The sequence below is a fragment of the Dromaius novaehollandiae genome, chromosome Z, assembly GCF_036370855.1.
Source record: "Dromaius novaehollandiae isolate bDroNov1 chromosome Z, bDroNov1.hap1, whole genome shotgun sequence".
In the NCBI taxonomy this organism is placed as follows: domain Eukaryota; kingdom Metazoa; phylum Chordata; class Aves; order Casuariiformes; family Dromaiidae; genus Dromaius; species Dromaius novaehollandiae.
Window position 1 is genome coordinate 54,029,293 of NC_088132.1, and position 13,255 is coordinate 54,042,547.

General features: G+C 36.9%; 1 protein-coding gene across 2 annotated transcripts in view; it reads left to right on the forward strand.

Moving 5' to 3' along the window:
• LOC112987221 (EGF-like repeat and discoidin I-like domain-containing protein 3) overlaps positions 1–11,298 on the forward strand; it is a 262,428-nt gene extending 251,130 nt beyond the window's left edge. For both annotated transcript variants that reach the window (XM_026106998.2, XM_026106999.2), the window contains one exon: positions 7,163–11,298. In XM_026106998.2, coding sequence (XP_025962783.1) covers positions 7,163–7,312 — 150 coding nt within the window. In that variant the 3' untranslated portion in view covers positions 7,313–11,298. The remainder of the gene's footprint in view (positions 1–7,162) is intronic.
• Positions 11,299–13,255: the final 1,957 nt, after the last annotated feature.

Here is a 13,255-nt window from a genome sequence, read left to right on the forward strand (position 1 = left end):
TTTCTTCATTGCACACTTTCAAATGGAAAAGATGTACCAAGAACAGTAGCTCCTGCAGCTTCTCTTTGGCTTCTGCTATTTTAATTACCATTCATTGGAGTTCATATCTATGCTGAACTTCTCTGAATGCAGAGAAAAAGGTACTGGAAAAAAGCATGTCTTTAAGAAATGATGCCTTTCTCATTTTTGTAAATAGTTTGAATGAGATCCCTAAAAAATATCAATGTTTTTCCCATTCTCCTGAAGAAACAAAAAAATTACACTTAGACAGCTGGCAAGAAGGAAGAAAATATATTTTAGAAAAAGGACCAGAGTTAATAGCTATCTTGTTTTTCTCAACTAGAGGTCAGTAGCTCACTATGCCTGGATGTTAAGGACATCCAAACCAAATTTGACCAGTTCTTTTTAATCACATTCTGAATGTGATTCATAAATTGCACTGCCTGCTATAGATAACCCAAGGCCAACTGCAATGTCAAATGGCATTTTAGAAGCTATTTTTTTAAATAAGGTGAGGGCGTTTTGAAAGTAGCCTAAACTGAGTCTAGAAATCTGCAGCATTGTTAGTCATTATGAGCAATCAAAGGTGCAATTAACTGTAGGTAGGGAATGTCCGATAGGCAGACGGCCACTGGATTTGTGGAAAAAAATGAAGAACTAGAGATATAATTTCTATCATCTGAACATCCAGTTAATTGCATAGCAACTGCAGGCAGGAGCCTACTTCTAAGTGAAAAGTTAGCTCATGTCAGGTCAAAAACCTAACTGACTTTCTGCAAGGCTTGACTAATTATTTTTCTGTGAAAAGCTTAATTATTATAATACCTGGTTTGCACTGATAGATTGAATTCCTACATATAATCCACATCTTCAGCATTATTTAACACATCCTCTGTCATATTTGATTTGTTAATAACTAGTGTAATACCCAAAAAGGTAAGGCACTTCAATGTTCGCCCGTTTTGCTGCTATTGCTCCTTGTTCATATTTTAATTTTTTCAAATTTCATTTAAAAAAATGTCCACTGTATTTGAAGTTAAAGTCAAATGCAAATATGAAGAGAAGCCACACGGCAATTAGGTTACACTAGTCATTGTGTGAGTCTGTATAAAAGGACAGTAGTGTTTTGTTTATACGATAGAATCTGCATCTGTTTTTTCCATCTGGTGCGGATGGTGTGTTGTGCTTTCCTGGCATTTTGCTTGAAGACACTGTCCTGTGGGTAAGGTGAGAAGATAATACTCCACAAAAGTGAAAGGTCATGCTGGTTGAGAAAAGTGGGTATGGTGTCCAGAAATGAAAATGTTTGTCTTGTCTCAGCCATTTTAGGATATTCTCAAATCTGTCCTAGCTTTTATTTTTCTCCTTGTCACTTTGTCTGTCTTCACCAGTTCTTAAGAGGTTGAGCAAGACTATTTCTTGTTATGGTTATTGAATTATCATTAGATTTTGAGTACATAATATTCTGTGAACATTGATCCTGAATATTAAGGCTTACACAAACCAAAACAGCCCTGTTGAGCACAAGCAGACAACAGTATCCTGGACCCATGCAACAGGGCACAGTTCCAAGTCTGAGTGTAGCTTTGCAGGGCCACTCTGAGTGTTTCTCTAAATCTTTAAAATATTCTAACCAGGTTCTCCAGTGGTTTAAATTACAGTGGCTTCTATTACCTTCAGTTGAACTGTCATGATTTATATCAGCTGAAGATCGAACCATACTCATTTTAGGTCATACCTTCATCACACATAATCTCTCTCCCCTCTGTCACTCTTAAGAACTAAAGCAAGCAATGTGCTCATATTAAGAGTATCTACCTTTGTGTTCTGTGAACGTATTTGGAGGGAAGTTAGTCTTTGGAATAGTTCTCTTTTTGCTTGACTTTGACCTTCTATCATAAACCACTTTTATACTACATACAGTGGAGTAAATTCCAATTTAAGTGGCACCAGAAGATTTCAGGTGAAAAATATCAAATATGATAGTATATTTTATGGGTTCAAAACTATTATCTGCCTTGTATCCACTGTGAACTAGAGGAAATAATAAAGCTCATGTAATACATGTTCTCATTCATGTATCATGGAGAGGGGAAAAAACAATCCTCCTGACACTGGACAATTTTTGGCTAGTTATCCAATCACTGCCAACCAACTTTTTTTCGTCCACTCTCCAACAAAGTAGCACATAAAGAAGGAGAAAGGAGAATAGCTAAGATCAGGAGTGGAAGATCATGATTCACCCAAAGAGACTTCATATATAACCAGCTGAAAAGTAAGAATGTCTTTTTTTTTTTCCTCTAAATTGCTACATAAACTTAGTGTGCATGCACGCACACACCTGCAAACACGCACACACATACCTATGTACATATAGCTGTATGTATCTGAAAAAGTACATGCTCAGGCTTACATAGTGGGAAGCATCTTCCATGGGGATTCAGTAGTACTAAAGTACATCAGTTTCAATACATTCTGGTTTTCACAAGCTATTTGTCTTCAGATATTTCTTCTAAATTATTCTGTAATAAAATGTATAATAGTTCTATTTTAAAAGTATGAATTACATTGTCATTCTTCAGATTTGTTCTTATGCCATAAAATGCTTTGTTCCATTGAAAAATCTCAGTGAGTGTTTGAAGGCAAGCTATCAACATTGGTTTTTTGTCACAATTATAAACAAGACTTGTTTATATTTCAGAAACCTGTACGCAGAGACTATCATTACATATTTTCCAGGTTTTCACTCTCATTTGTGTGAACTGATAATAAAATAAGTCATTATATTCGAAGTGCAATAATATACATTTTCTACTTTTTTATTTTAATAACAGCTGTAAGAGACTAAGCTACACAGGAGCTATGCGTATGTTTGGGGGTGGTATATGTGTAAACCTGCTGAAGCTTCTGAGTGGGTATTTTAAGGAAATTACATCTTGTCAGCATGCAGACTGACATCAGTAGATAAAACCAGTCTATACTTTTTAGCTTTCTAGAACAGGATTGCCAAAAAGAAGAGCTTAAGTACACTTTTATGAACGCAAGCAGCTGCAATATGCAAGCTGCTATGCAGGTGAGGCTAAAGCTCTGCCCACACCAGTGTCCTCCCTCCAAGGCAGGGAGCATCCACAGCAGATGCCTGGAGAAGAAAAAGCCATAGGGCAGTTATTTTTCCCTAGCGTACCCTCCCAGCCTCCGGCTGTCTTGTACCTATATGTTTAATAGCCCTTGACTGATTTTGCCTCTGACAATTTATCTGATCTTTAACAATGCTTAAGTGTTGTGGGAAAGAGTGCCGTAGTTTAATTTTGTGTCATATGGATAACCATGACCTTTAGGGTGCTCAAAACAAACCTGCTCTCATTCCTTGTCCCTTGCATGTTCTCAGAGGGGGACAGTGCAATATTTTCTGCTATTAATTTTCTTCGTGCCATTAATGATTTTATAAGCATCTATTATGTCTCATTTCAGGAAGCTAAATCTATTTAATCATCTTCAAATGGACTTTTTTTCATGTTTTTGACTGTCTTGTCATTTTACTCTGTATTTCCTATCCAGTTAGAGATAAGGGAAGACCACAGCTGCACCTACCCTGAATTCAAAATGTGGATGTGCTCGGGATTCATGCACCGAGATGTTAATATTTTGTTCTTGTTTGAACTTAACACTTTGTTCTCTATTTCTTGCCAATTTTTCAGGGGTTTTTTATTGTTACTGAGCATTTATCTGACAAATTTCTTAGAACTATTCATTATAACTTCAAGAACTGTTTCTTGAATGCTAGTAAATAATTGTTAAAATTTTCAGAAATGTTGTACACTAAAAAGTACTACATAGAAACCAATGTGAGTGGTGATCATTTACGAAATGAACCTACCAGCTCTTCAAGAGCTTTTAATTGCTTACTTAATTCATCTAATATTGACTATTTGGCTTCAAAGCAAAAGGTAATTAAAGAAAATAATACTTTTGGCTACTGAAATAGCTTTCTTATACTTATTTTAAAAAAACTTTTTATTCCTCATCATACATACTCTTCCCTAGTTTCTTGTCTCCATTAGTGAAGCTAGGCTGAGACAGAAATGAAGAATGACAGAGAGTATACTTTTCCTGTAATAAATTTGCTATGGATCCAGAGCAAAGCTAATGGAACAAAACAGTAAATTTGCTCTAGGAACATTATATTTCATGCCGGTCTCACTTGTGGACGCTGGCAAAGCTTCTCTCACTTTCTGGTAATTTTTTACCCTCAAAATCCTTGTTCTGGTGTAGCACATTGAATTAATTTCTTCAGACTCAATCTTGGATTTTGGGGGAAGGTTCCAAGATGAATTTCAGATTTACATAAATTAACTTGGCACCTCTAAAACAGGTGGATTTGGCTTCAAGTACTAATGAAATCATGTATGAGTTAGAAATAAAATTTACCTCTTGTTTTCCTGCTCTAAGTAAATGACATAATTCCTGCCTTGTTTAGCTGTATTTGTTGCTTGGTTTGCACTACCTACTTTTATTTATTTTGCGTAACTATATGTTAAGATGAATACTGGGGCTCTAGATTGGTTCTTCTGGTAAACAAACAAGTTTTCTACTCTAAGCTTTAGTTTAAATGTTGCCTCTGAATTACATCTTCCATAGGGAAAATAAAATAGAGAGTAAAAGGATTTTCCATTAGCTCTGCAGCAAGAATTGTAGTTCTGCAGTGCTTATCATGTGGCTTAGTAAAAATATTTTGAAATATCAATGGATATATTGCATGCATGGGCAAGAAATCAGATGGAAAAAACTCCTCTATTTTTAGTCTTCCTGGGCTCCATATAATATGTTGAGGGGCTGCCACTCTACAATTTTAATAATGAGCTTGCTGCCTTTTATTGTATGTCATATTGCCGCAAATGAAACTCAGATTCAGAAGCAATCTTGTTAGCCCAAGCTCCAGCTGATATATGTAATCAATACTGTATTCAAGCAACAAACATTTTTGTATGGTAAATACATTGTTTTTCCTTAGACTCATAGCACTGTTGTTTCTGTGGTCAATCTTCTATAATTTTATCTATCTATCTTAACTGCTAGGTGCTTTAATGCTCCCATCTCTGTATTAGTGAGGTGCCAGACTAGAAGGGAAATTTATCACTTGTGAAAGAACATCACTTCTGGAGGATACACATATTTTGTTTGAGATGCCAAATTGATAGCACCTGAGAGCGGCTTTCAAAATTCAAGGATAATATACAGCATAGAGACCAAAAAGTGAAGATTTTCCTGCAGTGTATTGTAAACATGTCAAGAAAGAACCAGCTTAAGGGCTAAAACAGTAGTTTAGTCTCTTTTGAATTCAACCTCTGACATTTTTCCTCAGAACTTCCAACAAACTTGTTATTCTGTACTAATTCAGTCACATAAGCACTTGTTCCAAGAAGGTTCATAGTCTTTTCTGGTTAATACAGACTTAACTCATTCTTTCATTTCAAATAGACCACTGAAAAGCCATCAAATACAGATTTTATAAATGAAAAGTGGATTGGCTGACATTTGAGGTGAATGAACATTTCCCATATAAACTAAAAATATCCTGAGAGAATAATTTGATCATTTTGCCCAAAGTAGTGCTGTGGCCTTTGAATTTAAATAGTGGCTGTTAGGGGAAAAATCTGACATTGTCTTAACACAAACGGAAGTCAGGGAACTCGTTCATATATTGGCTAACTCCTATAAATGGAGATAAATCTTAACATGCAATACACCATATTATGATTTTTTTTAATGCAGTCCCAGACGTTCCTGCTAACTGATGCTGTTATATCATATGCTGACTTTTGTTTGACAGAAGGTAGTGTCTTTGATAATCAGTAACTTTACAAGGGGATATACGGTTGCATCCAAACTGTATTCATAAGTGATAACATTTCTTCTATACTTTATTAATGTTCTTCTGTGTGAAACAGTAACAGGATCTCCCTGGATTAACTTGATGTGATACAAATGTCAAGTAAAAAGACATTTAATTTTTTAAATGTTAATGATTTTGATATAACTTTTACAATGAGGCCACAGATGTTCGCAGAACTGCCGATCAGTCTCTGCACTTTGAATCAAAGGCTATGTCTACCCCAGCGCTGAGCACATTAGGCTAATAGCCAGCTCTGAGGTCTCTGGCAAAGAGTGAAATTCACAGGCCACAATTAAATCTTCAGGCGCCCTTTGCAGCATCAGTTCAGTGCCTGGACTGGGAGCAAAAGTCAGCAAGGGTGATCAGGGAACTGGAAACACCTGGACTGTGTGATAACCACAAGGGAGGTAGTGCCTCCTGCTCCCCATGGATCCCTCATTGCCACTAGGTCCTACAGCATGTTGGAGATCTCATCAGATCCTTGGCCCTTCTCTGGTGCCTATGGCAGACTCTGACAAGTTTCCACTTCGGAGGAGTGTGTCCTCCACGCTGATTTCCAGGATTTCTGAACTGGTATCTCTCTCACTTGGCCCTGCTCTGCAGAGTTTCAGACACATCGCTCATTTTGTCATTTCCTTTTGGAGCCCAAATTTATGGCAGCTGGGATCTGGCTTAGGATGGGTAATTATGCTGTTAATCCAGCACATTCCCATAGTCAAGTGTATCTCTTCGGCACTGCAGAACTGGGCATCAAAGTACTTAACCCATTGTTCACATCTTAGCTTTCTTTTTTTCATATTTTTTTTTTCGTATTAGCAAATATGAAATCCCATGCTTTGAAAATGTTTCAAACTCTAGCTCATAGCAAAGATCACACAGTCACACAATAGTCTCTGCTTGGCAAGGTGACATTATTTCACTAGGGCATTTTTCTGTTTCAAGTATCCAATATTATAATAAAATACATTTGTCTATCTCTTTGAGAAATACTGTATTTACAGTTTCATAAAAGAATAATGCAGTTTGGTTCTGGGCTAGGACTGACCCAGTATTTGTCAGACTTCCTGTAAAACCCCAGCCAGGAGGATGTATTTGCTGTGAAAACAATTCTATGTACAGAAGAAGAGTTTTTGTCAAATCTGTCAGGTGTCTGGTTTTACATAGGGGGAAAAGAAGCACTTTCTTTGGGTTTTCTTCAGTTATTCTGTCATTGCTCAGCATTCAAAAATGACAATATAGATATAAATCTTTCTGTTATCTACGTTTCAGGTGTTCCAGGGAAATTTTGACAACGACACACACCGAAAGAACGTCATTGACCCTCCAATCTACGCTCGGCACATAAGGATCCTCCCGTGGTCATGGTACGGCAGGATCACCTTACGGTCAGAGCTGTTGGGCTGTACAGAGGAGGACTGACATGGATCTTCATTAGGCGTCACAACTCTCTATATCCCTATAAGTCTCTCTGTAGAAGAAACTGCAAAACCTGTAGGAAGCTGAATGGGTTTTTCATGAACAAGCGCTCACTTTATGGTAGGCCGCTAACTGTCTTTCGCAAGGAGGTCTAAGCCTGCCCTTTAAATGATCCAGTCCGATTTTGTCCTTTAAATCCATTACAGTGTTGTCCCTTTTGCTGTGGCATTATCTTTCTATTTTCTTTTAAGTTGTTCACACTGGTTGAAATGTGTTAGGGAAAAACAGCAGCATCCTTTTTACAAGGAAAGAGAAATAGCATGACAAAGCTCATTTACGGCTTTAGAAACCCTGGGCTGACAAGTTCTCCGTAAATCATACTGTCATCTTACTTGCAAAAAGTGATACTGCAGCTTTTAGCAATAAGTTTTCTCTGGGATGACTGCATTATAGTAATTGTTTCCCTTGTGCCTATCAAACACTGTCAGTATGACATATTTTGGAAGATACTCTGTGGTTCTATAAAAATACAGTACCTGTGAAATTACAAGCTACCTTTCATTGCATTTGTCTAAACTACAGAGTCCATGCAACTAGGGATGTTCCTAAGTAATCCCACTTTCCTTCTCTATTTTGCATGCTATGGACTTCTTTTCCGTTTAGTATCACTGTTATTTTCTTTGAAAGAGGTGACCTGTTTGCATATGGAACAAAATCTGCTATCAGTATATTATGAAGTTAATGAATTTGTCAAAGTTTATTAATTCTGCTTGAGATGCTGTTTTTTCAGGGAGGCTGAGATTAGACTCCAGGGTACTTGCAGTATCTCATCCTGAGTGCTCACATGGATACAGGCACACGGTGTAGCATAAATCTTGAGTCCGGTTTGTGCCTTGCCCAGGAGTGAGCGCACAACCCTAGATAGAGCTGCCTGCCTGATTACTTTGGTCAGAAACCTGCTTCGTTTCTGTGAGGAGGAAAGTGCGGGATGAAAGAATTAGGTGCTAAAAGATGCACAGAAGGAATGACTCCCTTACTTCTGGGAGACCATGTTGTTAGGCTTTTTTTTGCGATGCCCGTCACAGAGTTCCTCCCAAACATGAATGCAACAGAGCTCATAAAAGCTGGGCTCTTGGGATGTGCTCCTGACTATGTCTTTTTTGAGCCATGCGGAGGCTGATTTTTATCATGTCTTAGCTACAGAAATGTTTCATGTATACTACATTGTTTTAAGAACAGGATAGTCAGCTGCAAGCCAATTCTAAGGTATCAAAAATTGCAGAACAGTAAGGAGAACATGAAATATTGTAGGGCTATAGTCGTTAGCAACCCATGGGCAGCCCGGGTCCCGCACTGCAGTGAGTGGGAGCAGGAGGCAGTGGGCCCCTTGCTGCAGTACTGGGAAGCAGAGCAGCTGCCCAGCTCCCCGGCAGGTAACTCGCTCACAAGCCACTGCTCTGTGAAGCGACCTCCGGGAAGGTGCAGTTTAGCAGATCTCGGCTGTAATACAGGAATCAGCAAAGTTTGTTGCAGTCACAGTTCTGGGGCTCATTTGTTGTACAGTCTTGAGCAAGTCACTTCTCTGTGCCTCGGTGTCCCTGTGACAAGGGAGATGGTGACACCCAGCTTTGTAAAGCAGCTGGAGTTCCCGGGAGTAAGTGCTGTGTGAATGCCAGGTTTTGTTATTGCAGCACCTGAATCTCAAAAATTCTTGGAGCAAGGGGTTAGGGGCTGTTTTATTTATCTGAAGTAATGGCATGAAATACTAATATTGTCACTATTTTAATTTCATAACATGCTGATGTAGATGTATAGGGCTGCACGTTTTAACAAATGTTACCGAATTTCTTTGTTGCCTCCATTATGTTCTCACTGAAACTAAAATACTGAAGTATGAACCTGGGCGCTGCTTCCCAGATAAACAACTAGCTGGCCCACAATATGCAAAGGGCAAAGTTTACTTTGGAAACAAGTTGGTTTGGATTTCAAAACCTGCATTTAATCTCACATTCTCCACCATAGACAAAATATGGTCCATGTTACTGTGAAAGACCCCAGAATAGCAGCCAGGAATTTTCCAAACAAGAATTTGTGATTGATTTGTGGAGGTTTTCTGATAGTGTCACTTAAATTGTTGCATTTTAAAACACAAAACATCCTGCCTCTATAAAATGACTTAATCCTTAAACTGTATTTATTTTATAAGGCTTAGACATTTAAAGACATAAGACTTTTAAGGAGGAGTCTTACAAAGGTTAAAGGTAAAAGTATGTGTAAGAAATGTTGAGGTCCTGTGCAACACTGCTAAGTTTGTTTTTTTATTTTTTACTTTGTGCTGCATAACAAAAGCCACTAGACTGTTACTGTCTTGTCTGTAACTGTGTTAACAGCATTCCTTAATGATGTATATATGAAGTGGTCTTCAAGCATAGTGAGGAATTTTAAAGAGAAAGTCAATCATGATGGTGTTTTTGAAGAGCAAAAAATTTCTGAATAGTGGAGGACAGATGTATTCCTAAATTATTTAGTGCCCATGTTTTGCACTTTAGGCTCTTCCAAAAAAAAAAAAAAAAAAAAAAAAGGTAGTTTTTAGGGGGGCACACAATATTTAAAGGGGTCCAAAAACCATTTTCCTGTTTCGGGAGAGCAATTGACCATGAATTTAATTAAAGATATGAATAATTGCACATAGATATTTAACTACTTGACTGTGTACCCCAGAAATGGAAGGCCTTTTTTGAAAATTAAGCTCACTAGTTCAGCAGTTTGTTTTAATGATGTTTTCTAATATTTGTTCTGTGTTCTTAAGTGATTTTTTTCATGTTTATTCATCCTTTGCAACTCCAGTTTTGATTTTGATTAATCTTCTGGTTTAGTAACTTAATTATGTTGGCTGTTCATCTGCATATTACAGTAGCGTTGTCATGCTACCTAATGTAGTCATTCTATTTTGTAATAATTTAGAGTTGAGTATTTTCATCTTTTTGTTCTTAATTGGCTTTCCTTTGTCGGCATTCTTCAGAATCTGAAAACAAAGCTTTGTACATTGTGATAACACTCTGCTGTAATTTCTAAAAGAATCACATATATGTTGCCCTTACATTTTCAACCGATGTAGTGGGGCTTTTTCTAGTGATAAAGTTCATTCCTTAGTTGACCAAAAGCTTTCTTTAGATGGCAATGTGCAGCCATGGTGCCACATTCTGCTCCTAGTGTCAGCTCTATAAATCTGAAATAACTCTTCATTTCTATGGAATTATTTCAGATTTAACAAAACAGATGAGAGTCAGATGTGGCCTATAGTTAAGATGATTTCCTTTAATTTTATTTTCCTCGTTGCATGAAAATTGTTGATATTAAAGGACAAATTCTAAACTAACACTGTTCTGCTGATGAAAGCAATTGGCATTCCAAACATAGAGGAGTATTGGGGTTCTCGCTTTAAGAGCGAATAGAAAAACATCCTGAAATAATCCTCAAATTTTGTGTTACTTGTTACAATGACATTGAACAAGAGTGAAAATGTTCTCCTAGTTAAATTTCACCCTGAACCAGTTAAATATTTGTAAGCAGACTTCACATTTCTATAGCTCTATAATGTGCTACTTTTATAGCCTAAGAAACAAAACAAAGGCACAAGGCTTAGTTTTATCTGTGTTCTATTAAGGGCTTACCACATTAACTGGTTCTGATTTTGAGGTTGACTTTCTCTTTTGGAATGACTGCATACAAATTAGTGTGAGTTTTGAAGACTAAGGATACTAAATGAGTGTATCTTTGCTATACAACAAATATGAACTATAATATTCAGTGCTGGCTTCTGATGTGTCAGTAGGTGCAGAAGTATCTCAGACACAATGACCTTTGCAACCTTTCAAGCTGTGTAATATTTAAATGGTTTTGTATATACTTAAATCATGTAGAATGATGTAAAACCAGTATGACCTTGTCTAGTCTTCAAACTTAACAATAAAACTTTTGAAAAATGAGGTCGTTTTTGAAGCACTTATAATGCAATACCTTGAAGAAGGTACAACTTATCTCAGTCTGAATGGCAGCAAATGCAGACTAGAGATACGATGTGGCATTTTTCTGGATTCATTCACTGGGTCTTTGTGGTAGGTAAGTTTGTTTCTGGCAAAATAACTGTAGTGCTGTGCTCCCTTCAATGTGTTCCTTTTGTTGTTTCAGATAAAAAAGCAACAGTTTGAATAAGCCTAAAATATTTTTGTATCTTACTGCTCTTTGAATGAGCACTAGAAATATAAACTGACAATTTCATTTCCTTTAAATCAAATTTCTAGGGATATTTATCAATCCCTATCCTCTGTTCTCCCCTCCCGCATAGGGAAAATAATTTCAGGAAAGATAAATACTGTTTAGAGTGCAGGCCCACTAGGAGAGCTGGAGCAGAGATGCCAAGGAGGGCCTGTGCTTTCTCCTAGCCCCGCAGTGGGTGGCTGGCATTGCGCCTCGAGCTGAAGCTAGTGCTTCCCATCCATTTCCATTACCTACTTTACAACCCATTTTCCTGAGGTTCCCGCAAAACTGCCCTTATTACTTACCTCTAAAACCAGTTCTGCTATAGCACTCAGGAAGGGATCAGGTAACATTTGAATGGAAATGCTTTCGAAACTCAGGAAACTTAGTTTAGTTAACTATATAATTTTAATTTCAGAAGGAGACAAGGTAACACTAGGGAAAAGCTATTCACTCCCAATTCTGAATACTGAGGAGATGTTTTCTTAAATGTTGACGTTTTGTGTATTTACTTGAGATGGAGCTTTAGTGATTTACTTACTCTTCACTGTTCCAGAATGGTAAGTTCATAGATATAAATGTTTTTGTTTCTAATCCATTTCAAAATGTGTCCTTTCACCAAAAATTGTGTTTTAGAGATAAAAACCATCCAGGAATATGCACTGATGACACTTACCCTGTCTGCCAAATGTGCAATCTGAACACTAACAGCATATCATCTTTCAACAGAAAAGTAACAGTATTTATGTTGTGATCATTTCAGATTGCATATCACTATCAGCCTTAAAAATGAGAAGAATATAATGGTGCCCATAAAAATAGGCTATCTTTTGGTGAATGATGGCTGAATATCAGCATTTCAATCATACATTTCTGAAAATATACAATATCTTGACTCTTTCTGGCTTTTAATTATAACTTGCAACTGTTTCATAAAACACAGGGCCTGTTCCTCAAGAAGTTAGATGTGATTTTCCTCTCATTCTTCATAATGTAGTTCCCCAGGAACTTTAATGAAGCTAGTGATAGAAAATAATGAATAATTCTCTTCAGAATAGCAACTATTTATCAGTGTCCATCCTCCCATACCTGTTGCTAATGAGCTCTAGAGATTAACATGCATATCGGCACTCTAAATCATTATGAAATAGTCTCTGATCCTTGTGTGGTAAATGCAAGGGTACTTATACCATAGATTCAAATTACAGGTAAATCCTCTGATCAGTTAGCCTTATAAAATAAATCATGGCAAAATAGAAGATAATTGTACAGTTGCAAACTTTTGTTTTTTTTTTTTTTTTTTAGGTTTGGATAATTTTCTTCAGTGTGAATAACTGTAGGATTCAGAAAATTGTGTTAATTAAAGACTATAGAGCCTAACAGGCAGACCTAATCCTTGTATGAGTTTTTGTTGTATAGTTTTACAACTACACTGATCGCAAAATATCTTTTGATGGTAGGTAACAGTATCAGCATTTGGGGAGCTGTAAGTGTACATTTAAATGCATCTGAATGTAAGAACATGGAAATATTTCTTGTTCTCACAGCTTAACTTTCTAAGACAGTAGCAAAATGCCTTTTGCCAGTATATGTTAGTAAAAATATAAAATATGTGTCAATATAGATATAGTGTATGTCATATACAAGAGTATATGAGAAGCATGGATAACCTACTGAAATACAGAC